The following is a 27,642-nucleotide window of genomic DNA, read 5'->3' on the forward strand; positions in this document are numbered from 1 at the left end:
CGTTTTTTGGTATCATCACATGCCGTAGGAAGGCATTACGGTTACTATAAGTGGAAACTGGCGCAGTCATTATTACTCGCACACCTGAAAGTGTACTCAAAAAATACACCCCGGTAAGAAAATACAGGCGGTAGGAGGCGTCGTTATTGAGTGCGAGACAGTGTCCCACCAATTCGGGTGTCTCAAGAACTTTTGATAGCGCGACCGTTGGGGTTTTAGGGACTCCGAGGGGAATTTTGGAACGGCCCTTCGTTTTGCCACGAAGAGATGAATTCGGTTTGTACCAAAAAAAAAGGAGATGAATTCGGAGAATTAAATCAAAGTTTCCAATTTGGGAAACCCTACTTCCATATCAAGTTTACTCGCCCGCGTCGTCGAGGACTCCGATTTGTTTTCGAACTCCTGCTCGCGAGAGGACTTGGTTGGGGAATCCAACTCACACTCTTTCTCAATCTCTCTATTTTTACCCGTCCGACGTCCAGAAATTTGTGATGCAATCAGGGTAAGACCATCATCAAAAAAAATTTCGCTTTCTTTTTTTTTCTTTCTTGGTTGGCAAATACCCATCTAGATTTTTTTCACCTCCAAAGGAGCAGATGTTCTTCGTTTTCGTTTTCGTTTTATACCCAAGCATCTAAATTTTGCCAAGAATTTATCATTAAGGATTCCAGTTATTGCTTGATTTGGGGTTTTCTTGGAATAAAGGGCTTGTTCAACTGTAGGGCTTATTATTTTTTTTTTTTGCAATTTTTTTTATTGGAGTTTGTATTTGGAGTTTTCCATAGTAGCAGAGGTTTTTTCTCTCAATCTTGAATCCCGTGTTTTCGTTGATTGCGTTTTTTTGGATCCATATTAGCACCAAAGCTCTAGTTTTTCTCGCAGGCTTCTTGGAACTGATCTTTTTGATTCTTTGGTTTCATATTTCATTACGAATACTCGTCTGGATATTTTTCTTAGCAGCAGTGTTTGTTTTCGCCAATTTTATGCTCAAGCATTGACTCTTGCTTCTTTGGCTTTGCTTGGATTCTAGTTTCTCGTTTCATGCTAGCGTCGAGGGAATTCTCCTAGAAGTTTAGAAGTAAGCAGTTGGAAATTGGTAGATTTGAGCGTTATTTTCAATGGGTCCTACTCGGGATCGAGCCTCACCTTTCTACATCCCTCTTCCTCCTTTTGCCACTGGTAGCAGCGACAATGTGATCACGTTGTGGCCGCAGAACAATGCAGACCAGCCAGAATTTGAGGCGCTGCCCTCCAAGAGGCCAAGACATTCAGATGATGCCCCTCTGAATCCACCGCGAAACACACCACCAGTATCAACGATGCCTCATCCACCAAACCCTCAGACAAACCCTCCAATCAGAGGAACAAGTTGCATGTTTTTCAAGACCCGGCTTTGCCAGAAATTCAAAACGCGGTCTTGCCCATGGGGGAACAACTGCAACTTTGCGCATGGGATCGAAGAGCTCCGCCAGCCGCCACCCAATTGGAAGGCGCTTGTTGCCGAGGGACAGGTGAATGGTAATGACCAACAGAGGATGCGTAAGAATGAGATCTGCAGGAAGTTCTCTAAGGGAGAGGTCTGCCCGTATGAGGATCGCTGCACTTATCTCCATGTGCAGCGAGAGAACTTGGGGATGGCCATGGGGTCTATGGCAGGGCCTGGTAGTATTGGGGGATTTAGCTCTGCAGCTGACTGTAATGGCTCTAATCAGAAGCCAAAGGCAAAGATTTGTTACAAGTGGGAGACCACAGGTCATTGCTCTTTTGGTGAGAGGTGCATCTTTGCTCATGGAATTGCAGGTAATCTTCATTTGTTGGCTTTAGACATAATAAATTTCATCCAACTTAGTTTTTCTTTCCTTCGAGTTTCTTCATCCTGACTTTGTGCAGTCAACTTTTCAATGCAATTGGAGCTGATATCTGCCTTTTTTCGATGCTGCGCTGTTGTTTTTTTTATGATCTTGGTCTTTGGAAATTATGTTATTGTAATTCAGTTTTTTTTTCTGCAAATATTACTTTTGTCTCAGGTGGTCTTTGTAAACCCTGAAATGCGTATTTCTCATTTTTATTGCTAACCAATCTATATTCTTCTAATGATAATCTCTTGCTTGATATTGTGCCACCTGTTTTAGTGATCCAGAAAGACCGCTTCTCCACTAGTTAGAGTGTTCTTAGTTATGACATGTTTGCATTGAGTCCATTTTTCATATGCAGTAAATTTTTGCTTATTTCTAATCTTGTCTTCAAGATTTCTGGAGAGCTTACAGTTCAACACATCTACTGAATCATTACTTGGATTAAAAGTGCAAATTGCTTCTTCACAACTGAAATATGAATGACACCTCAAAAGCTTAAACATTGGAGTATGATTAATCTTATAATCCTCACTGTCCAATTGAATAGTTAGTCATATTTAAAGCCCGAGTTTGGTGTGTGCGTCGATGCATGGTTATACCGTTCAGGAGTTGTCATATAGCTGGAGGGCAATTGCAAATTAAGTGTTTTATTAGAGGGAATGGTCAAATGGTTGTTGAGTTGGAGCCTCTCGCCATATCCATATATGGAGTACTGACAGGTAGCGGACAACTTCAACAATATTCATTACTCCAAACATCTGACTTCTCTCTTCATCTAAATTGTAGGATTCAACTCTTGTTTTGTTTCGTCCATTTGGGTGGATAGCTGGTTTTCTCAAAACCCCCTCAAGTCTTTACAATGCACACAGTGTACTATGTATGTTGCCATTTTAATGGCTGTTCACCAAATTTTCATTGTCATTTGTTTTGCTACGAGTTTGCGACATCTCTTGGTCATTCATGTCAAGTTTCGTATTCATGAAGATGCCTCTGTGACTTCTTTTCCTCATTGTTTGATGAGTAATGTTCCATGTAAATCAAAATTAAGTTTGGTTTTCTCTTTCATTAATCTGCTGTTTCCTTTAATAATGTTGTCTTTCAAAATCTTGTTATGAGATTGGTATTCTTGTGGACACATGGATACATGCTTTTTTGTTACATGATAAAGATAGTTTTGCGTTTTCCGGTCACTGTGATATCATGCTGATGATGATCTATGGCATTGATACTCTGCCATTATTTCTCATGATCCATATCCAGTTTTTCCAGAGTGTATGGTTTGGATTTCACAGTCATGCAAATCTTTTATTGGATGTGCTTTCTTCCCATCTACCAGATTCCTGCTTAGGTCCAACAATGTCTTCAAGTTTCCATGTCCTCTTTACCATTTCAAGCAACAACTTGGTTATCATTCTATCTAATGGAATAGTAGATTCGTTCTTTGCAATTTTGAGACAACTTGGATCATATCTCAGAAGCTTAGTGATTGGACAACAACATTAGTTCTGTAATCCTCAAAAACCCATTGAATACTTAATCATGTACGAATGTCAGGTTTTGTAATTTTACCGTTTGATTCAAGATATAGGGGTGTGCATATATGCTCCGTGGTATTATCTTTAGGATATCCTGTATATGGAGGGATGGAACTCTATGAGGGTTTTGCTGGAGGAGGAATTGTAGGGTTGTTGAGCTAGAGTCTTTAATCAATTTTATTGATATATATGGAATACCGCAATCTTGTCTCAAAAAAATGGAATACTGCAATCTGTTTGATAGATACTCCATCACTGCTCTGGTATTTACTACTACCTGCTACCTCATATCCTTAACTGATGCTTCAACTTGTGCTTGCCACCAATGGACAGTTATCATTTTGGATGGGCAGTTGATTTTTCAAAGACCTTAGAAAATCTTTGTGCGCACACAGTTCACACCCTTTCTGCATCCACTGATTTGCTTCTCCATGATTTTGTAGGTCATTCATGAAATAGAATGATATCCATATCTAGGAAAATTTATGCATGATATGAAAGGATACTCTCTTGTGTCAAGCGAGACAATGCTGGAGAAATGTTATTCCATATCAGATTTTAGTCTCATGGCACGTCTTCTCTAAGTCCAATCAAAGCGACGATAGAAGAAACTCAAAATTGAAACTCAACTATTTTTATTTACTGTTTGTTTCTTGTGTTTGTATTGTAGACCTGTGCTATTCAGGATTTTTGTAAATTAGAGAAGTTAGCTGTGTCCCATAACTTCACATGCTTTTCTATTTGACACAGAGATGAAGTCTGGAGGCCATGTGGAGTTAGATAGTGGAAAAATCGGAGCAGATCCATCAAAACCTCTTACTAATCCTGCAAATAATGTCCTGCCAATTCAGACAGAGCCCAGTTATACGCATCAAGCTCAGCAGAAGAAAGGTGTTTTTCCGAAGTTAGCTAAGAAAAAACTAAGTGGCATCTATGCAGATTGGATTGATGACACTCCACTCTTTTCCCCGCACCTCTCAAAACAAAGCTGAAACTTGGTTTAGGGCCTAGACATCAAAGGCTCTTTCTTTATCCAATACTTCTTACTTAGTGTTGGCAGCTCATTTCATACCTTTTTGTAGAAGTTTGGTGGCCATCCATATGTTAGCAGACAACTATCCATGCAAATATCACAGCATTGTCTTTCTGCAAAAAAAAAAAGAAAAAAAAAACAGCACTGTCCCTCATTTTGGAGTCATGGGAAAGTTTAGAGTTTTTTCTCTTTTTTCTTTTTTATCATAATTTTTGTTGTCCAGAGCTATTGAAATGGGTATAACTGTATCATTTGTCATTATACATAATGAAAATGTTACTAATGAATAGTTGAACTGCTATATGAACTTGTTGATGGGAAGTTGCTTGCAGTTGTTGGTTCTAATTCCCAACTATTGTTAGGAAATTTGGGTATTGATGTATCATTTGTTATTATAGATAAAATAACTGTTATTTGGTGATGAATGGTTAATCTGCTACAGGAACATATTGATGGCAAGGTCCTTGTGGTTGTTTATTTTAATTTCCAAGAATTGTTAGAAGATTTGAAAACCCATTCCTTGTTTTTTTATGATTCGGTATCATCTTTTTCCCTCTTCTTCTTGAAGGTTATGAATTTGTCATTTATTAATTATATGAAAAGTAGTTCAATGTGGGAATCTAAAATGGGGCTCCCATTATCTATTAGATACATTATTGCTAATTATGGAGTAATCAACTTTTCTAATTGTGTGGAATTTATTGCTTATATATTTTTTATTAAAAATTTATTTAGATGATTGGTTAGACTAGTTTAATTAATAAAATTATAAAATTATGGGTTGAGCTAGATCTATATTCAAAGCTTGTCGGGCGCGTTAATGTCGAGAGGAGACTTTTGAAGGCACCCACGTCGGATGTCACTGTTCAAAAGAAAATATCAGCCTCTGGGTGTTTTCGTGGGTGTTATTTCCCGGCCCGATAAAATGAGACAGAATTTGTGGGCCCAGTAATCATCCACTTTCTGTGTTCGACGTATAAGCATCCGACCCCACAAGAAACTAACACGTCGCAAGCTCGGATCACCTACCGGCGTAGTTTCTTCTCCTCCGTTCTCTCGTCTCTTGTACGCAAAGAAAGGCATGTCCGCTAGCCCGCTGCTAAAACCCTAACCTTACGACCAAGGATTTCACCCGCCATGCCCGTCCATCTCGAAACCCACCCCCTTCGGCGGCTCCACGCTCGCCGGACCGGCTGGCTCGTGCTCACCCGATTCTGCTCTCGAGATCCTCTAGTCCCTCCTCGTTGCCGGCGCCGACCAGGGGTGCTGTCCCGGTTTTAAGGTGCTGGCCTTCAGAAAGGGCCGGCCTTTGGATCAACCTTCGGAGCCCGTGTCGGTTTTCCGCCAAGATGGCATCTTGGATCGGTTTCCCCTTCCAACTTTAAGGATTCGTCGGTGGATGACTTCATTTATCTGGAGTCGGGATCCAAGGAGGATACCGACACGGTGTAATGGGATATCGACGTCTCTTCTTCTTATTCTTCTTGCATTGTTGGATTGGGCGGTGGGGATGATGGCGGGTTGCTACTGATTGGGCCAACACTGATGCCATGGGGGAATTGGCGATTGCGGGTCATGTACGCAATTCTCTTCCTCTTAATCCTCTGTTGGTTTTTATTGGTCCATTAACTGACGGAAGAACAAATCTTGATCTTTCTTAACAGTGCACCTGAAACCTCTATCTAAAATTGACTTTAAGCGACCAATTTAAACTCTTTATTTGACATTCTATAACCGGCGCTGTGATGAATCCTTGATTGTTAGTTAAAAATTGAAAGAGAAAAAGAGAGAACCTTCTGGCAATCCTGGTGATATCAAGGTAGGGAGAATTAGAAACAAATCTTGATCTCTTTTCCCGGTATGGAAGTCTTTTGTACCTATGAAATTGGGTCATTTTTACCACAATTTTATTGTATCTGTTGATTTTTAGGAGGAACCTTGGTGACCATCTTCTTCTTCTTTTTAATTTAAAGACTTTATATCACCGGAACAAGCTGCTCTTTTTTTTTGCATTTTCAATTAAATCACTCTTTGAATTACTGAATTTCACCTCCTGATGTATGGTAAAAAAGGAACTGAAGTTCATTCTGCCTAAATAATTTTTGTGCTTATAAATTGTTCTATATCACAACTATGGCATTCCTCCTGCCTTTTGGTCAGGCTCAGGCATTACTAGAATGGCATAACGTGTGGCATTTCTTTGGGCATTGTGGAGCCTTCCCAATGATGCAGGGAGCCATAAGCAGTAGGGGTGGCAAAATATGACCCGACCCGCCAACCCGACCCGTGTTCGACCCGCCATAAACAGGTTTGGGTTTGGCCTAAACAGGTTCGGGTCGTAAACAGGTCGACCCGTTTAACCTGTTTATTAATTGGGTCGGATACGGGTTTTAGATGTCTGACCCGTTTAAACCGTTTAACCCGTTTAATATATGGGTCGGATTGGATCAGACAAGGTGGCCCAAGTCTTGGCCCAAAGAAAAGCAATAACTACCTATCTCCACAGCCCACAGGTTGCTTAGCCCACAATCCAGCGTGATTTAATGAGATGGGACGGGTCACGGGGTCAGGAACAGGTAGTCAGGCCGAACCCATCTGGCCATCTCTCTGTCGCGTTTCCGTCCCTCATCTCTCCCTCCATCGCGTCGAACCCTCCAAACCTCCAATCCTCCATGGATGATGGACCCGGCTCTCTCCCTCTCGTCGTTGAAACCTCCTGGCCTCCCACCTCTCCGGCTCTTCCTCTCTTGACGAAAGAAATCCCGAGTTCCGATCAGCGGCTCGGTGCAGCGCTGCAACGACAGCACAGCGGCGGTCGCATGCCTCGCGGTAGATCTCGAGTTCGATCAGTGAAGCTCCGGCGGCGACGCGGCAAGACGGAGGCCGATCGGAGAAGAAGATGAGCAGTGATTTTTTTTTTCTCCTTTACCCTCCCGCCTCTCTCTCTCGATCTCTCTCCTCTCTCTCTCTCTCGGTCTCGATCTCTCCCTCCTCTCTCTCTCGGTCTCGATCTCTCCTCCTCTCGGTCTCGATCCCGATCTCTCCTCCTCTCTCGGTCTGGATCTCGATCTCTCCTCCTCTCTCGATCTCGGTCTCTCCTCCTCTCTCGGTCTGGATCTCGATCTCTCCTCCTCTCTCGGTCTCGGTCTCTCCTCCTCTCTCGGACTCTCTCTCTCTCTCTTTCTCTCGTCTCTTCCCCTCCCATCCAGCCGGGCAGCCGGTCCCCATCCTTTCCTTTCCTTAAACAGGTCTTAAACGGGTCGGTCAGGTGACCTGTTTATTAAACAGGTCGGGTTCAGGTTATAAATCCTGACCTGTTTAATAAACAGATCGGGTTCAGATTTATAATATTTTGACCCGACCTGTATCTGACCCGACCTGTTTATGCCTGATCCGACCCGATTGCCACCCCTAATAAGCAGTGCACAGATGCGTCCTGCAAAAAGAGAATTTATCCTCGAGTTGGTCCTATATGGTTGTGATCCCATTTTATCTCTCTTGCTGTCTGCCTCCCTCGTTAACATTATTGCATAGTATAATTGTATATTAGTGTGCGGCTAGCCATGTCTGCTAACTTCAGTTGGTCAAAATCCAAAGAAAAATATTACTTATTTAGATGCCCATAAACTCCAATGTTAGTCTTGTGATAAGTTATACACAGAATTGTTAGAAGGCTTAATCTTATCACTGTGATGTATGATTTTGAGCAGGTGGTCGTTGTGCTAGTCATTGACAAAGTAAACGTTCGATTCCTTTTGAGCTGTTAGTCAAGATTCATGCCTTGTATATGGAGTTGTCTTGCTGGTTTTATATAGGAATGGAATCGACTTGTTAGATTTTATGAGATTAAGCTATCTTTTTTTAGCAAGGATCTTCATTATTGCGTATGGTCTAATAGGTTTAATCTTTATGTGGCACTGATATGCATTAAGACATTCATCACAATGATTTGCAAATCTCTTGAAATTGTCAAAATCTGGCATTGTATACCGCCTAACTTCTCATGGTGTATTTTACAAAATTAATTTTGCTATATCAATGGAAAATCGATTATTTCTTTTTCAAAGTTCCTAAAGAATGATTTGGTAATATTTTCTATTTGCTCTTGATATATTGTACAATATTCAAGACTAGAATCAAGGTTCATCGTTTATCGGTACCATTCTATTACAGTGTCAATATGTGGTACGGTAAGGTTTGGCATACTGTATCATATGGTCCAGTATGGTATCGACCGGTATGACAATCCTTGGCCAGAATCTTGCAACATTTCCGGGCAATTGCACTTGTAGTTTCATTCAAAAAAAAGCAAATTTGTTTTAATGAGCAATCTAACTAGTAGATCTTTTTGATTCATGTCAAGTATTATTCTGACAATTAAATCATGTAGGCCAAAACTAGCTAGATTTGCATGGCATGAACAAAGTATGGAATGCAGAAGGTACTTAGGAGGGCACCTCCATCGCCCTCTAATGAGGAGGTCTAAAAGGGTAATAGGCCTTCTAATCCTCTTTTAGGGTTTACACATGCATGGCCAAAGTAAAAGAGAGTGAAAAGAAAAGAGGGAGAGGAGGGGAGGAAGAGGAGAGAGGAATGTGGTTGCCTGGTGCAACTTTGAAGCTCTTTTCTACCTTGTCAAGTAGCTAGTAGAGGGTTAGGGTTAGGGTTTTGGTAGGGAGAGGAGAAGGAAGATGGTGAGGGAGATGGTCTTATTTTGGAGAAGGAATTTCTTGTTTTCTGGATTTTCCCCTATGAGTTTCTTCTTATATTCTTGGGAGAGGGGAGGGGGTATTTACATGGAGAGGTGAGGGATCTTAGAGTTAAAATTTAGAGCGGTAGGGTTGCCCTAAATTCTAAGGTTACAAAAGGGGGATTGTGCTTAATCCTGGTGGCTTTTGGGTATGAGAGAAAACTAGTGAGGAAGCATAAATGGAGGGTTGAGATAATAGAAGAGTGTGCTTTTTTGAATTGTGTTTCTTTAGAGAGCTAAGATTGTGTAGAGAGGGGGGATTGGTTTGAGGCCTATGTTTCAATCTAAAAGGATATAAGGGTTATGGATGATTTGACATGGCTAAATTCTATTGGTTAAGTGGCATGAAGAAAGGATTGAGAAGGTGGATGGTGAGGATTGGAGAAGAGTGTTTTTGTTTGGAATGTGTTTCTTTGGAGGGCTAGGATTGTGTAGAATGAAGGGGGTCTGATTTGAGGGCTATTATTTGATCTAAGGGGATCTAAGGATTATGATGAATTTAAAATGAAAAATTCCTATTGGCTAAGGGGTATGAGAAAGGATTGAAAAGGTGGTTGGTGGGGATTTAACGAGGGTGTGTTTGTTGGGGGATGGAGTTTAATCTGAGGATGAGGAGGGGAGCTAATGGAAGAATTTGATTGGATCTTCCCCTTCTTACAAGGATAGATTAGGTGAAAGGTGAATGAATGGTTAAGATATTGTAGGAGAGGGGGAAGTGATTGAAGATGTAGGTTAGTGGTGGTATTGATGCGAATATTATTAGATATAGGGAAGGGATTAGGGTTGATTAAGTTTTCTAGAGAAAATTTGAGGGGCAAATATTGAGATTAGATATACCAATGCATGTCAAGGATTTGTCATATAAATGGGTAAGATTAGTTATGAGAGAATCTTAGGTTTGTCATTTATAGGAGCTAGGGTTAGATGTGAGGGAGGGAGCATGTGTGAAGGTGGACACAAGGCAATAGGAGAGTGGGAAGGGAGTCAAGTTAGAGGGAATAAAGAGGTGGAGAACTCTTGGGATGCCACTTGGCAAGTTGTCCCAAGGAGAGGAGAATGGTGGGTTAAGATAGGAGTGGTTTGGGGTGTTCCAAGGAGAGGGAGAAAATGGATGGAGGTGAGGATAACATATGGTCTAGGAATTAATTCATGACATTTTGGCTAATCCAAACCTATATTTGGTTTGTGAAGGGTTCCATTTGGAATACAAGCGTGGGACTTGATTAAATTAAATGCATGCATCATGCTTGACCTTTACGACAGGAGCAATTGAGCTAGGTCAAATATTAAGGAATAGAATTGGATGATCTAAGGTTATGATTCAATGTTCTAGGATATGAATCGGTCGGTTTAGCATAGCGATCGGATGATTTAGGATATGGATTTATCGCGTATGATTGGGCACAATCAGGTATGATCTGACTTGATGGGGGTATGATCAAGTGTAATCGGGAGGGTTGAATTGGTTAGATTGAGGTTGGGTAAGGTTGAGATTGAATCAGATGGATGATACAAGGTTTAGGTATTATTTGATGGGTTCAGGTGCAATCGGGTGGCTAAGGTCAGGATCGGGTGATCTAAGGCTATGGATGGATTGGATGATGTGGGTGGGATTAAGTTGGACTATAGATCGTCTAGGAAAGGGCCTGGATTAGACAGGATTAGGCTATCAGGTTGGAGTGGGTGGAATTAAGCTAGAATTGGTCAAAGGAAGGGATAGGTTGAGGTGGGTTAAAGTTAAGGTTGAGTGATATTTTAGGGTATTATAGGTTTAAGGACAAATGATCTAGGGTTTATTGCCACTGAGCAAGGAAGTCCGGGGGAAAATATTTAAAAAATGGGAGTAGAAACTGGGATGGAGTCAAAATGGAAGAGTTCCCGTTATATGCTTATAGATAATGGGTAAATTGGCTAAAATAAATGAATTTTAATAATTTGTAAAAGACTAAGATTATATGGATAATAGAAGTCTTTTTTCATTTTTTGGATGAAGAAAAAGGAGGGCTCATGTACTCTCCCAGTAATTACAATCTCTCATAGGAAGTGCCATTGCATCAGCCTGTGCTAACACAACTAACTTGGGCGGGAGACCACCAATCCTTTGATGCAGCTCTTGTTCAAACTAAGTAATAATGATGATTTTGACTTAATGGAAGATGCATGTTTGATATTTTAGTATGCGTTGCACTGCCCTTGGGATATTTCCATTCTGGTTGTCTTCATGCTACTGATTGTTGATCTGCGATGAATACTTGTGTTCTGCACTAACTGATTGAGAGAGTCTTTATCTGATAGAACTAGATAAAGTAATAGACTGGTTGACAGTCTCTAACTTGACTGTAGGGAACGCTTCTATAAGTGATTTGTCTTCATGATGATGTAGATGAAATCATAAAAAGAACACTTAACTCTTTGGTGTGGTATCCAGTTTTTAAGGTTAGGGCAGGACCAACTATTCTGGAGTTTCAAACTCCCTGTATGAGTTGGAAATCGAAGTACAGGACACTTAGGGAAAGGGGTTAGAAAAGGATATAATCAAAATAATTGCACAAACTTACATGCATGGAATGTCTCCCACTTCTTTCCATGCCAGGCAGCAAGAGACATCAATCCAGTTTTTAACTCAATACCCATTCAATATGGTGTTCAAATAATTAGATGTAATACTAATTCTTTTCTAGTGTTATAACCATGTTTATTAAAAATAACATCATATGGTCCAATCTTCACCATGTTACATGAATGAGGGGATAAGACTGCAATTATTTTCCTTCAACCTTTAGTTGACACTATGTGGAGGATCCCAAGCTCAGATCAGAAAACAGGAGGATTGACTATTTTTGAAGTTGATGTTATTTGGTGAATTGTGAGAACCTGTACGAGCTCGGATGTACGTGCATGAGCTTGGATGCATTCATGCTTGTATATAATTAGTTAGTTGTACGGGGTGAGCAAAATTTAATTGAACTACTAGAATATACAGCAATGCGTACTTGTAAAATTCTAAAGCCCTTTCTTCATATGTTGCAAGCTTGTTATTGCAGGTAATCTTGTAAGTTTTACTCTGATGTGCATTAATAAGGTTGTGCAAGCTGACCCCAAGTAGATGCAGTTAGGCTCGTCAGTTATTCTTGTGTCTGACAACATTGTTCCTGATGTGTTTATATAGATGCTCAATGGCACAGCAGAGAGGATGTCAAGAAGGCATCGACCTTTGCTGAATGCAAGAAAGCACAAAGAACCGTGGATCCGCTACCTTCAAGGTCAACCAAATGTGCAAGGGTGTTGCGAAAGATCAGAACTTCTCATCGGACTTCAATGCCGAAGCGGGAAGCTGGCTCCAATGATTATTTCTATACCCTTTGCCGCCGCTCATCATCTGATCTCTTCATGGGTTCATGAAGGTGCACCTGATAACCCCAAATTCTAGCGGAAGCAGTTGAATTATGTTTTGTCACTTGATTTTTACTGTTGATTAGCATCTGTCATCTGACAGCTTGGCTGACAAACTGCTGAACTGAGGTCCTTGACTGGGCCTATAAAACCAGGTTTTGATTCTCACTTTTTTCTGTACATCGGCACCTCACCTCGTTGGAGTGATCATATTAAGGAACCTAAGCTATTGTTTTGCGGGTTTTCATGTTTTTGTATTATGTGGCCTGTGTATCATAAAATTGTCGTTGAATAATTTGCAATTACAGCATGCTATTTATTCTCTAGAGAGATTTTTTTTTTTTTGATTAAAAGGTTTAAATTCTGTTTGTAGCAAGAGGTTTAGTTTCTTATTCCTTCTCAACATATCAAAAATATCTAGCTTTATATAGAAAAATATATGAGCTTGGAGTGAGAAGTATTGGATCCTATGTTATCCAGATCTACTGCACCAGAGAGCCAAGCCTTGGAGCTGGAGGCGGAAGGGACCCTGCAGCCCTAGGAGAGGAAGGAGGGAGTTTGCCGAGACGGAGATACTGCCCAACTCCAGTCAACCGAATCAAGGTAAGGCTCTGTAAGTAGGTCTCTAGGCAAGGACAGGGTGGAGGTACCCCTCTGTGGGGTATTCTCCCCTCTGTTTCACTGATGAAACAGAGGGGATGAGACTGGCACGGGAGAGAAAAACAGGAGGAGGGCCGCGGGCCGGACCCCCGGACTGCGGGCCGGCCTGAGAACGGCCCAAGCCGAGCCCAATGCCACCCGGGCCGAGCCCAGCCGGACTCGGCCTGCGGGTGACAGGCCTCGGCCATGGCTGCCCTAGGGCTGAGGGGCAGCCAAGGGCCGCCGGGTCTGCCGTGTCGGCGACCAACGCGGCCTCAAGGCCGCCAGCCCCAGCCGAGCCCCACCTCTCCGCCGGCCGAGAGGTGGTGGCATGACTCCCACAGAAAAAGGGGGGAGAAGGAAACAGAAGAAGAAAGACAAAAAAAAAATATTAAAATACTTACCTCGGGCCACGGCCTTACCTAGCCGTGGTCGGAGCCGGTGAAGACCCCCGGAGGAGGTCCGGCCTCGATCTCACCTCCCGGCCCTTCCCCTCTTCTCCGGCAGCACTTCGGAGAAGGGAAGAAGGGGCTGGCCTCCCGCCGCCGTTGCCGAGGGAGGAGCACCCTTTTCGGCCGGTGGATCGGGGGGCGCTGCATCCCCGGTCGTCCGCGAAGGAGAGAAGGCGGTCGGGAAGGGGCTTCGGCCGGAGCGGGAGGGGACCGGAGGCGGAGGAGGCCGGGAAGGGTTTCGGTGGAAAGCGGGGGAGACGAAGAGACCGGAGAGAAGAGAGAGGGGCGAACGAAAGAGGCCGAAGCCTCTAGAACCTGAGAAAGACCCTTAACGGGTCTGCTTAGCGGGTCGGATCCGAAACCCGTTAGGCCCAAATAATTTTAATTAGCTGGGTTAAATCCAAGTGGACCCGAATTCTAAAATGGGCTAACCTTAATTTAGGTTAAGCACAAGTTCAATTGGGTCCGCACCCAATTCAAATTAAATTATTTTACTAGGCTCGGGCTGGCCTTAGACCGAGCCCAAAATTGGACCCACTCTAATTAAGCTAAGTACAAAGGACCCAATTGGTCCCTAGAGGCCAATTAAACTTGAATCTAAGCCCAATTAAATTGGGCTAAGTCTGGACGGGCCCAAACTACAAATTGGGTCAAATCCGAACCGAATTAAGCCCAGATTGATTTGGGTCCGAACCCAATTAAGCTGGATTAGATCCAGCAGACCCAATTGATTATGAATCAGGCCCAATTCAAGCCCAATTCAACTGACAAAAGGTCGAATTGACCTTGGGCTAACCTTGACTCAGGCCCAAATGAGCCACATTGACCCAATCAGAGGACCTAATTGGCTAGAAAAGGTTGGACCCAATTATAAACGAGGCCCAATCCTTTAATTAAAAACCCAATCAACTCATGTGGACCTAATCTGGTTTTAAATTGAGCCCCAAAGGCTCTAAATTGGGTAAATTGGACTTGGGCTAGATCCTTGGATGGGATCCAAGCGAGTAAGTTCATAGTATGATGAACTAAGAAATTTTATAATAAATAAATGGGGAATAATGTGATCCCTATGGTGTTGTTTTAGGTGATTAAGGATTTGTCACCTGGACTTGAGAAATTTGGAAAGCGAATTGAGGTAAGTAATCTGTCTTAATCTTATCGTAGATCTTGTATTACGTTTTATAAGATGAACCAGTGTTTTTCATACAATTTGAATTGTATACATGATTTGTGAAGAAAGTAAGTAACCTGTCCTAATCCTGTTATGGATCATGTCATGTTATTAATGTTTCCTAAGCATTTATTTTAAGTATATATATTTCATGCATGATATGTTACAATGCATAAGTAACTTGCATGATCTTAGAAGCTTTGGCTATGTATGCAACATGATGATGCTGATATTTTAATCATGCATATAAGTTTATAAAGTCTTAGCTAGCCAAGCGGCACTATAATGGGCTCAAAGATGCTACTGATCGAATGCAACTGAGCTGGCCTTGCTTGTGGCCGAGAATGACTGAGCCTGCCCCGCCAGTGGCTGAATAGTAACTGAGCCTGCCCCGCCAGTGGCTGAATAGTAACTGAGCTGGCCCGCCAGTGGCCGAGACTGACTTCGCAGTAGCATTCGAGAGAATGGACCACGGCATGCCAGGGGCACAGTTTCATATGCATATTTTATGAAAATTTTTGTGATTTGCACTACTGCTTTGTTTAAATTGCATACATATTATGCCATGATGATTATTAGATAAGCATGTCAAACCCTGATTTACATGTTTAGCCTACTAGTTGATCCGGTAGGATTATGCAGGATTACTTACTGAGCCGTGTAGCTCATATCCGTTCATTTACTTTTTCTCTCAGATCCTCATCACTGATAGCTGCCCCGTTTTTCTGACAAGTACAGACGGAGATACCTCAGAGTTTCTTCCTTCGGGGGCAATACGATTTCGGTCATGGGTGGAAGGCTTTATAAAGCCAATAGAGATGTATAGAAAATTACTCTGACATTGGTCATTTACGTGCATTCCTTCCAAGCTCTCTGCCTGAAAAAATTATTATTGATAAATGCCGCATTCTTTTGTCCATAAAATCCGTGCTCCATATTTATTTCTTCCAACGAATAGCCGAACAGTGGTTTTAAAGTAACAGGAAAAATTTTTGAAGCCATCAGTGGTGGTAAGATCCTCAGCTCTATGAAGTTGCTTTATCACAGAATTGAGCACTGGTGTGTATGGGGGGAACATCATTATATTAGATTCTCATCTGGTTGCAATATTCTTTCCAATCTATTCTTAAAGAATTCTACCCGGTCTATTTGATTTTTTGGATTGAGGCATAAGTTGCCATGAATGGCTGCCAAGTCACTATGGTGATCGGTTTCTTATTTTTTATAAACCAATTGGCAGACATCAGGCTAACGTTCCGAAGAAATCGGCAACTTCCATCACACTTCAACAATTAAACAGTCAACATGACCTTTAATTTTTAAGTTGAGGTAATAGTTGCTACCTTCATGTAAACCTAAGTTTAAGTTGAGAGCATATTTGATTGAGAGGAGTTGGACATTAGAATGGGAATAAAAATAAAATGAAAATTAGTGGCTCATGATGAGGAGAAGAGTACATCACATGATTTTATAAAAAATCCTTAGAGGGCAACTAGTGCTCATACGGCCACGGTCATTACGTTGGTTACGCCAGCACGACAGTAATTACACGATTAACACTTCTAATATGTTGAACCATTTCCATACAATTATTAACTAATGCAAGGTTACTCAATGGCTATTACAGACGAGCCTGTTATCACGTGATTACTATGGTTTGATTTCGGCAACGGACACTAACCCCATCCTATTTATAGAGGAGAATGAAGAATCCTCGAGTAAGTCACTCGGCCTTTTAACTCTTTTACTCTCTTTCTCTCGATTATCCTGAATTCAACTAATTTGAGCGACAGAGGATTTCAGCAAAAAATCTCTAACAAGCAGACTTTGTTTCAAGTCAAATCAACATTCAAAAGGTAGTTCTCATCACAGTGCTTGCCAAATCCCCTCAACATCCTTCTCCTACGATTGCAAAGTGACATCCTTCTCAATTGACCTTGGATTTCAGCAGCAATAGTTCCCATCCCAACAATTTGGTTGGAGAGAGAGAGTCTCATTTCCATATTGATTCGAGGGAAGAATGAGAATGTCCTAATCCTCCAAAATCTAATTCCTACCCTCTTCTAATTTTCAAATTTTATTCTAATTCTGATTTTGATTCAAATCATGAACAAAACATGTTGGGGGATATGGCTATTCTGTATCCTATCATTCAAATAGATTTCATTCATCAAGCTGGACCGCTAGAAGAATAAGCAGCTATGATTAGGGCATGCATCACATGTAGGATATAATTCCTCATAATTTCTCCTGTGGTGGGGGGGTTTGATTATGATTGGAGTCAGCCTTGCGGTCGTGTGAAGAGTCCGCCCCCGAGAGAGGGGTTGGCGCGGCAACGCGCGCGCGCGCGCACGAAAACGAGCATTAGCTTGAAAGAGTAATAAATGCAAGTGAAAAAGCTAAAGTCGGCCGTTCGGTGTGCCGACTTTCCGCATGCTCCTGCGTGGGTCAGGGTACTCGTCATCAGATGCGTGGTACCCTCTAATGATAAATGGTAAGCACCGAGAATAGCTCATTAATAAACAAGGAGCCAAAAAATATTGAAGAGAAGACACGCGAAAGGGGAGGAGCTAACGGCTTAGAAATCCAGCATTTGGATGGCATCTCTTCTTCCCTTCTTTCTTCTCTTCTTGGTCTTCTCCGGTTCCTCGCACATGTGCTCCTCTCGGAAGTAAGTCTTCAAGATCCCCACTCTATCTCTTACTTAGGGTTTATGGTTCTGTAGTCCCCAATTGGTTCCTTTATTTTCTGTTCCTCTGCCTGATCTCGATTGAACAACTCGTACATTTCGGTTCTTGATGGAATCCCATGGGTGAAGGATGATTTATGATGGGGACTCATGCATTCTTGGTCGCTGGTGATGCGGTTTTCGGTCAATTTGATGTAAAAAAGAATCTGACGGGAGGGGCTGCTCTAGTTTTCTACAATGATTGCTTTGAGATGAGTCGGTTAGTACTTGTTGTTGAATTCCCTTAGAGATCAAATCTTGGAAGGGATCGTTCCGGCAATGTGTAGAGAGAAGGATTACTTGGTAATTACCGTTGACGACTTTTGACAGCGGTGGCATAGGGATTTTGTGGAGTCGTTGTCTAGTATTTTTACAAACTAAATTTTCCTGCTGAGTTATATGATTGGAATCTTTGTGATCAATGCAGAAATATGAAGATTTCAGTTCGTCTGAATATAAATATGAATTTCTTGGTTTTGTTTTTCTTCTTCAATCGGATACTGATGAAATCAAATCCCGTAGGAGAATGATTGTGGGAAGAGTTTTGATTTTGGAATAAAGCATTTCCTGATCATTGATGATGTGGGTTTCTTTATTGATTGGAGTTATGTAAGTTTCTGAATTCTTGTTGATTTCCATTAAAGATCAAATCTTGAAACGAATTGCTCCGGTGATGTGGAGAGGGAGAAACTATTGGTCTTTACCGATGAAGGTTTTCAATAGGTGTGCCTTTAAATATTTAAACTAGTTTTTGAACCTATTTATATGAAACTTCATTTCCCTGCTAAGACATAAAATTAGAACCTTTATGATCTAAAGGCTTAATTTCAGACTTATGATAAACTAAGCCTCCAGAACTGAAATGAGATTTTTGATGTCTCTGTAGAAGTGTAGAAACATCATGTAGGGCCAATTTTGCTCCTTTCCCATTGATTATAAATGGCTCTTGATAACTGCAATCATGCACTTTGGGAGGTTTTTTCTTGCCCCCAGGTAGATGGCAAGCTCTATGCTGAAACTATGTGTTTGGCTAGTTTGCTTGTAACCCTATCACTGTTCTCATATCTGCAATATGCTTGCATAACCACCAAGCTGATGCGACTTTTGCCTCAATTTTTGCAGTTGGCATGCATTATTAATCTACGTTGAAACCTTTCATTTCCATTTCATCATTAATTCAATCATATTTTTTCTTACATGTCTTGAGGCAAGTTGTTTCCTAATCTTTTTCATGTAATTGTTCAGCACGACTCTGTAGGAACAGATTGATGGGACCAGTCACACTCTTTGCCTCTTGAAAAGGCTACTAAGTTATTTGACCTGGTTGAAATTTTAGGAATGGCTTGTCCTGTAGGTTTCTTTTTGAAAAATCTAAAATGTTTTTATTGTGTGGAATTTTTATGGGCTATTTATGAAAGAGAGTCCTACATGGGACTCCATTACTTAAGTTAATAAATGATCGGTCAAGACACGCCTTACAAGAATGAATTGAAGGCATGATCTGTAGATGCAACCCTAAATTTACGGAAGAAGGCAAGTACATTGGTTATCATTATAATGCAAGCATGATGAAAAGATAACAAATTGAAAATAGGATGCAAGTGCAGACAACGGGAGATAAGTCAAGGTCTATCAGGTTTATCGTTGGGCTTGGGGTTCCAACTGTAATATGTTTTTCCATGATCTTTACCAGGTTTATCGTTGGGCTTGGGTCAAGGTCTGCCGTACCGGCTGGTGCGTACCGGTACCGCCCTGAACCGGTATCGGATCAACATGGAATCCGGTACCGGGTGCTTATCATTGGAGAACTGGTACGTGACCGGTACGAGACCGATACGGGCCGGTACGGGATCGGTACGGGACCGGCACGGGGCCAATATGTGGAACCCCAAAACTCGGCCATTCAATGGGACCAGTACGTGACCAGTACCGTACCGATACCGCCCGCTACCGGTACGCCGACTAGTAACGGTACGGCGGGCCTTGCTTGGGTTCCTTGACTTGCTTATCTAGCCAATGAAAAGTCCATCAGGACCATCACAGCCTTGTATGCAATCTTTAACTTTAAAAGTTACAATTTTAGATCAACAATGATTCTAGTGTTCAAACTGGGGTGGTAATGAGCTTTGTGGTCTATTCTTCTATCAGAAACTAGGGACCTCATATATGCTGGGATGTCCCTTGTTACCTGGCACACTTATTTCTCTTGTTTTCTTAGATAATTAACACCTCTAATTAAGGTAAAAGGGACAATATGATGGTAAGATTCTGTTCTCTATATTGGCTGTAATTGCTTGACTACTATGCTGTTCATTTCTCTGAAGAAAAACTACATTCATTCTGAATATATATGAGTTAATGTACTTGAATTGCAGTATCATGAGTTACCAAAAGTTGTCTTACCAAATAAGAAAATGAATACGTGCATTATTTTTTGGAAGTACTGATTCATAATGATTGTTCTATTTTTTTTGGTTGCTTTCTATTGCTCTATTCAGAGGCTGTTAAATGTATTGCTCTCACTTACATATTCCCTGAGTTTTGGTTAGTTTTGCATTGATTTGGCCCTGGAAGTGAACCACCGGCAAAGCAGGACTCATATAGCCCATATACAATTTGATAAAGTAATACTCCTTGTATGTACCCAAAAAAAAGGAGTAATACTTCTTGTTTATGCTTATTTATGGGAATTTGACACACATCTCAATGCACTAAGTTGTCTAATTCATTCGCTTAAGATGTTAGCTTCAGTTATTGTGCTATTGCAGGGTGGAATTGGGAATTAAGGCGGCAAAACACGAGCATCATTTGCATCCAAATATTTCAACTTTATCCACTGGATTTGACCCCTCAAAAGCAGTCCAAATATCATGGCATCCAAGGTCAGTTGAAATTAGAGGTGCCGAGTCATCTCATGCTTAATCTAACATGTTTAGTGATTTTTTTGAAACTTTCTTTCATGGCCACTTTCATTCATTAGCATCTGTTTATGGGAATACATGACATTTGAGACATAAAGTAGTATGAATTCTCAATTAAAAAAAATGTCTTAGTCATCTTTTGTTTGTTAACCACTTGACATTTCTTCCTTATGTTAGGGTCTTCTTATATGAAGGTTTTCTTTCTGATGAAGAGTCCGATCACCTGATTTCTCTGGTAATTTCCTTCTCTTTCACTTTTTCATTGTGCCACAATGCACCTCATATCCTTTTTTTTGTGAGTGCAGGCAAATGGTAAGCTAGAGAAATTAATGGTGGCTGGACAATGACACAGGACATATTATACCGAGCAGTGACTGTACATGCACTGGGATGTTCTTGTCCAGGGCTCAAGTGAGTCGAGTGTCAATCCTCTTCTTTTTTTTTTGGTTGACCGCTTACTGATGATTGAAAAGTTTGAATATTTGGGGCTTTTGCTTGCCTTAAAAAATCATGTTGGGGATAGTTGCATTCTTATTGGACCCTAATTTGTTTCTAAACTCTATATAGTCAATGGAGTAGTTGCAGTGTTGCAACATACATCCTTAAGAGTAATATCCAAGCAGCATCTGTTAGGTTCTTTCCTGTATCTGAATATGGTATGTTAGGAGTACTTTCCCTCCCAATATCATCTGTGATTCCCTTGGCCCATATATAAATTACTAGCACCAATCACCACAGTGTCTCACAGGGCTTGCATTCACCCGATCTCTCATTCTATATTTGGTACTGTGGTCTGCAATATATAGCTATTCATTGAGTCATGTGGCAAATTATTATTTTTTTTTTTTATTTTTTTATTTTTGGTGCAACGGCAGCTTACACACGCTGGGCTGGGTACAGCCAACAAAATCAGAAAAAATGTGGCAAATTATTTAGTAGTCATTTTCATTCAATTCACTATTTTTATATAAGTTGTCCGGCTATTCAGGATGCAATTGTCTCAAAGATTGAGGAAAGAATATCAACATGGACCTTTCTTCCAAAAGGTATCACTGTAAGCCTCATTCATCTTCTAGTTCTTTCTGCTCTTAAGTTCTTGTATTAATTCATAGTCACGTGGTGTTCAGAAAATGGAGAGGACATTCAGATTTTGCATTATGGGATCAATGAAAGTTATCAACCACATGTGGACTACTACCAAGATAAATCCAAACTGACATATGGTGGGGCACCGTATCGCAACTATTCTGATGTACTTGTCTAATGCTACTCAGGGTGGTGAGACAATTTTTCCCGTGTCAGAGGTGAGAAAACTGATCATGTATGTAATTTTCTCTTTTTACCATCCTTGTTACAGCAATGTGAGATGGATCAATTGTCGAGTATCTATCCCTAGCGCAACTCTTGGCCATGGGTTATTTGAATTAAAGGCTGTTGATGATTATTTTATAGATGCTGATGCTACTCGGTGTTTCATAGCTACAAGCAAATTGAGTGTGGTTAGATAATTTATTTTTGTGGACTTTGGGTGGATATAAACCTATGAATCTAATCCAATGCTTTAATCACTGCAATCTGCAGTTAAAAGATGTGCAAGTGAAGGATGAGACATGGTCTAGCTGTGCGACTGGAGGGTTATGCCAGTAAAACCTGTCAAAGGCGATGCTCTTCTCCTTTTCAATCTTCATCCTGATGCCACAGCCGATCAAAGTAGCCTTCATGGTGGTTGTGCTGTGCATGAAGGAGAGAAATGGACCGCCACGAAATGGATCCATACGAGAACCTTCAACCCAAGGAAGCCTTTATTTTGCCCGGTGATGAGTGTACAGATGAGGATGACAATTGTCCCCACTGGGCTGCCACTGGGGAGTGCCAGAAGAATCCAGTCTTCATGTTAGGCACTCCAGACTACTATGGATCGTGCAGGAAGAGCTGTGGTGTGTGCTCACAGTTTCTTTTAGATTTGTGCAAATATGTTGATGCACGCTGAGGCAATGCATGAAGGAATGCTGGCAATTGGTTTCATAAATTGTATATTATGTTAAGATCTTGCTTGGAATTTGACAATTTTTCGCAGCCTATCTTGCAGCTGCCAAAGCAGTAAAGTGATTTGTCTTCTTTCTGATGTTAACCAACAAGGCCAGCATAGCTCCCTTGTTCTACATTCCATCAGCTTCGTGTCATGGTATGATCCTTGCTCCCAAATGATCTTTTCCAATTTCAGATTGTGTTCAAGTAGGCATATAGGGAACATGCTCTTCAGATTGTCGCTGCATCCCTGCTCTGGAACTGACAGGTTGTGAGCATTTTTTCGGCAATTGGTCGAATTTAGGGGCTCAGAAACCATTCCGTCCACTCTTTGCTGTAACCTGATGATTCAACAACTTCTTAATTCCAAAGGGCATGCTAAATGCTGATATAATAAGCAGGTCAGCTGCAAGATTTGTTGCAATTAAGCTTTGCCAGCAGTCCTGATCAGATACTGTTGCGGAAAATACAGGTTCCAAACGGCGAACAGAACATGCACAGAGTTGAGAGAGGAAGAGGAAGAAGAAAAGGAAAACACAGGAATTTACGTGGTTCGGCAATGTGCCTACGTCCACGGGAGCGAAACGGCCGTAACTTTCTTCTGTCACCAAATAACAAGGTTACAAGATATTTATAGCTAAACCCTAACCCTAGAGTCCCAATCCCTATCAGCATCCCTGGTAAAATAAAATATTACATAATTATCCCAAAGATAAATATATTCCGTCGCTTCGCTCCGCTCCGTTAGAATACCAGTGTACCACTCAAATAAGAATACCACTTAATATGAGCCACTTATTCTAACAATCTCCACCTTGGCGAATATTCACCCCTTAGGAGAAAAATAACCTGGGACACCACCTGACGCTGATAGGTTGGAACACATCCTCTCTAGCACTAGAGATGTTAACTAAGTTCAAGCAATGCTTGAACTGTCTGCAGTAACGGGTTTTGTCAACATGTCTGCTGCATTTTCAGAAGTGTGAACTTTCTCAAGCAATATATCACCGGAAGAAACCAACTCCCTGATCTGTGATACCTCACATCTATGTGCTTGGTTCTCGCATGATACACCTGTTCTTCGCCAAATAGATCGCACTCTGACTGTCACAATGCAACTGAACTCCACCTTGCTGAACACCCAGCTCTTGACTAATCCTGTTAACCACAAGCTTCCTTGGCAGCCTCAGCACTGCCATATACTCTGACTCAGTCGTAGATAGTGCAACTAGAGACTGTACCATGGACCTCCAACTGATAGGCCCTCCTGCAAGAGTGAATACATAGCCTGTAGTCGACCTCCTGTCATCCAAGTCCCCTGCATAATCTGCATCAACATATCCTACGACTGAAGGATCATCCTGTCTGACAAACATGATACCATGGTCTATAGTACTCCTCAAGTATCTGAAAATCCACTTGACTGCATCCCAATGCTGTCTCCCTGGATTCGCCATAAACTTGCTCACTGCACTAACTGCATGCACCAAAATCCGGCCTGGTACAAACCATAGCATACATCAGACACCCCACTGCACTAGCATATGGAACCGTTGACATGTCTTCAATTTCTTTTTCTGTCTTTGGGCACTGTGAGGTAGACAATCTGAAATGATTCGCTAAAGGTGTGCTCACTGGCTTCGCATTACCCATGCTGAACCTCTCCAGCACCTTTTGTATATAACTACCCTGAGATAACCATAATTTCTGGAATCTCTGTCCCTGCGAATCTCCATCCCAAGAATCTTCTTGCCGCGCCCAAATCCTTCATATCAAACTCTCTACTCAACAAAATCTTCAACTTGTTGACTTCATTTATACTCTTCGCAGCAATCAGCATATCATCCACATACAGTAACAGAAAAATAAAAGAACCATCATCAAGGCTCCTCACATAAACACAACAGTCATACTCACATCTTCTGTAGCCAATCCGAATCATGTAGGAGTCAAAACGCTTGTACCACTGCCTCGGAGACTGCTTTAGCCCATAAAGTGACTTCCTCAAATTACAGACTAAGTGCTCCTGTCCAGGTTCTGAAAACCCTTCTGGCTGCTGCATGTAGATCTGCTCCTCCAACTCACCATGAAGAAAAGCTGTCTTTACATCCATCTGCTCTAACTCCATATTGTAATGTGCTACCAATGCCAACACTACCCTGATGGAAGTGTGTCTGACCACTGGGGAGAAAATCTCATCATAATCAATCCCAGCTCTCTGTGAGTATCCCTTTGCTACCAGACGTGCCTTGAACTTTCCCCTTCTTTTTCTGATACTGCTTCCTTTTTCTTGAACACCCACTTGCATCCTATCGCTCTCTTCCCCTTTGGAAGCTCCACCAACTTCCATGTCTGATTTTTATTCAAAGATTCCATCTCCTCCATCATAGCACCCATCCATTTACTCTTCTCCTGGCTGTGTACTGCCTCCTGAAAAGTAGTAGGATCTCCACTGCTAGTGATTAATGCATAGGAAACCAAATCTTCAAAACCATACCTAGTTGGTGGCTTGATAGTACGCTTGGGTCTGTCTGTGGTTATATTATGTTGCTCTTGATCGGCTGAGGTAGACGTCTCTGTATCCTGAACATTATTCTCCTTGACAGAACTCTCTAACTCCACCTGCACCACCTGCTTATTGCTGCTGCAACTTTCTGGCATCTGCTTCTCTTCTTCTTGAGTACTTTTCAACATGGCTTTCTCATCAAAAACCACATCTCTGCTGATCACCACCTTGTTTGCCTTCGAATCCCAAAACTTGTACCCTTTCACTCCTTTCTGATACCCCAGAAAGATACACTGTCTAGACTTCGGGTCTAGCTTTGACCTCTCCTCACTAGGAATATGCACATAGGCAGGACATCCAAATACTCTCAAACCTGAGTAGTCTACCTCATTACCTGTCCATACCTCCTCTGCAACCTTACCATCTAGTGCTGCCCTAGGTGACCTGTTAATCAAGAAGCATGCCATATTCACTGCCTCTGCCCAGAAGTTCTTTGCAAGCCCTGCATTTAACCTGAGACACCGTGCTCTTTCAGCTATAGTCCTGTTCGTCCTTTCCGCCACACCGTTCTGCTGAGGTGTCTTGCGTACTGTGAAGTGTCTCTTAATCCCATGCTGCTCACAAAACTCAATGAACTTTGAATCTGTGTACTCAGTCCCATTGTCTGACCTGAGGCATTTGATCTTTCTTCCTGTCTGATTCTCTACTTCAGCTTTCCACAACTTGAACTTGGCAAACGTTTCTGACTTGTGCTGCATGAAGTACACCCAGACCTTTCTCGAGAAATCATCAATAAAAGTTACGAAATAAGTATGTCCACCCCGTGATACTACTCTAACTGGTCCCCAAACATCTGTATGAATATAGTCAAGAATACCCTCTGTCTTGTGCGTGGCAGTCCTGAATTGAACCTTGTTCTGTTTTCCAAGAACACAATACTTGCAGAAATCCTGTTTGCAAGTTTTAATACCCTTTAGGAAATTTCTTTTATGCAGTTCCAGCATACCACGTTCACTCATATGACCCAAACGCATATGCCACAAGACTGTATTATCAGACTCAGATTCTGCAGCAGCAACTCCACCTACAACAGTAGTCCCTATCAACCTGTAGATGTTCCCTGCTACTTTCTGCCCCTTCATCACTGTCATAGCACCTCTACTAACCTTCATTACTCCACCTTGAGACTTGTAACAAAACCCGTTAGAGTCTAAGGTACCCAATGAAATTAGATTCTTTCTCAAATCTGGAACATGTCTAACATCACACAACGATCTAACCACACCATCAAACATAGTAATTCTGATATTCCCTATTCCAATGACTTTGCAAGATGCATTATTACCCATCAAAACAGAACCAGAATTAACTAACCTGTAGGTATCAAACCAATCTTTATTGGGCGTCATGTGATAGGAACATGCTGAATCTAGAATCCAAGAATCCGCGAGATGATCTGAACTGGACGAAACTGAAAGTATATCACCGTCACTGCTCTCTGTGTCTTCTTTCACTATATTTGCAGACTTGGACCTTCAGATCTGTCATCATCTTTACCCTTCTTTTTCTCAGGACAATTTCGCTTTATGTGACCCTGTTTTCCACACTTGTAGCACGTTATGCTCTTCTTTTTCCTGGATTTAGACCGAGATTTACTGCGATTTGATCCATTCCTTGTGTTGCTTCTTCCACGCTCCTGGTTACCCTTCACCACTAAACCTTCTCCCTGAGAACTCTCAACACTGGCTTTCTTCCTCTGATGAAACCTAACAAGGCTCCAATGACGTCCTCTAACTCTAGGGTCTCCTTTCCCCACGTCAGAGTTGTAACCAAATTTTCGTACGTAGGAGAAGCAGGTAAAGAATGCAATAACATCAACGCTTTGTCTTCGTCTTCGAACTTCACATCAACTCGCTGCAAATCACTGATAATCTGATTGAACACGTTGATATGTTGGCTTAAATCAGCACCCTCTATCATCTTAAGACCGTACAGTTTCTGTTTAAGATAGAGCTTGTTCGTCAACGACTTGGACATGTACCGACTCTCCAATTTTGACCAAATTGCTGCCGGCGATTCCTCGTCCATCACATGATACATCACGTCATCAGCCAGACAAAGTCGTATATTTGAAACAGCCTTAGCCTTCAATTCCTTCCACTCTGCATTACCCATGTCATCTGGTTTCTTTCCATACAAGGCCTTCACCATACCTTGTGATACTAACAGATCCTTCACCCTCCTCTGCCATAGCCCGAAATTCCCAGTTCCATCGAACTTTATCATATCGAACTTTGCAGAAGACATCCTACAATCTTATCTTTTTGCAAAATAAAATAGAGAAAAATAGGATCTGATGAAAAAATAAGAAAAAATACCAAACACGCCCCTTCTCTCAGGATCTGTCCACGGACGGCCGCGGATGCGCGTTGGCGGCAGCACGGGTGCAGACGGTGCTCCTCCTCCGAGTCTATCCACGCGCGGCAGCGGACGCGAACGCACGGGAGGTCCTCTTCTCTGGTTCTGGCCACGAACGGCAGAGATCCTCTCCTCCCCTTCACACGGGATCGGGCGCGTGACGACGGATGCGGACGCTGGTGGGAGGACGTGGCGGTGGAGACGCACGGCTC

At 41.9% G+C, this 27,642-nt stretch overlaps 2 protein-coding genes and 1 pseudogene across 5 annotated transcripts; all 3 read left to right on the plus strand.

Moving 5' to 3' along the window:
- Positions 1–267: 267 nt before the first annotated feature.
- Positions 268–4,711, plus strand: LOC103708775 (zinc finger CCCH domain-containing protein 56-like). Of its 3 annotated transcripts, XM_039128728.1 has the most exons (4): positions 268–502; positions 1,031–1,078; positions 1,184–1,800; positions 4,142–4,711. In XM_039128728.1, the coding sequence occupies exons 3-4, from the start codon at positions 1,320–1,322 to the stop codon at positions 4,381–4,383; spliced, it is 723 nt and encodes a 240-aa protein (XP_038984656.1). In that variant the 5' UTR covers positions 268–502; positions 1,031–1,078; positions 1,184–1,319; the 3' UTR covers positions 4,384–4,711. The 3 variants fall into 3 exon arrangements, with proteins under 3 accessions (XP_038984656.1, XP_008792071.2, XP_038984655.1); XM_008793849.4 differs by having other exon boundaries at positions 1,031–1,800; XM_039128727.1 differs by lacking the exon at positions 268–502 and having other exon boundaries at positions 513–1,800.
- Positions 4,712–5,420: 709 nt separating this feature from the next.
- Positions 5,421–12,893, plus strand: LOC113462836. Of its 2 annotated transcripts, XM_026805290.2 has the most exons (4): positions 5,421–6,001; positions 6,585–6,662; positions 7,839–7,899; positions 12,344–12,893. In XM_026805290.2, exons 1-4 carry the CDS (start codon positions 5,975–5,977, stop codon positions 12,574–12,576), a joined length of 399 nt encoding a protein of 132 aa, XP_026661091.2. In that variant the 5' UTR covers positions 5,421–5,974; the 3' UTR covers positions 12,577–12,893. The 2 variants fall into 2 exon arrangements, 1 of the variants encoding a protein (XP_026661091.2); XR_003386005.2 differs by lacking the exons at positions 6,585–6,662; positions 7,839–7,899 and having other exon boundaries at positions 5,423–6,001.
- A 4,380-nt stretch (positions 12,894–17,273) lies between these two features.
- On the plus strand, positions 17,274–22,609 carry LOC103708773 (annotated as a pseudogene).
- Positions 22,610–27,642: the final 5,033 nt, after the last annotated feature.

Source organism: Phoenix dactylifera, chromosome 8, assembly GCF_009389715.1.
Source record: "Phoenix dactylifera cultivar Barhee BC4 chromosome 8, palm_55x_up_171113_PBpolish2nd_filt_p, whole genome shotgun sequence".
In the NCBI taxonomy this organism is placed as follows: Eukaryota; Viridiplantae; Streptophyta; class Magnoliopsida; order Arecales; family Arecaceae; genus Phoenix; species Phoenix dactylifera.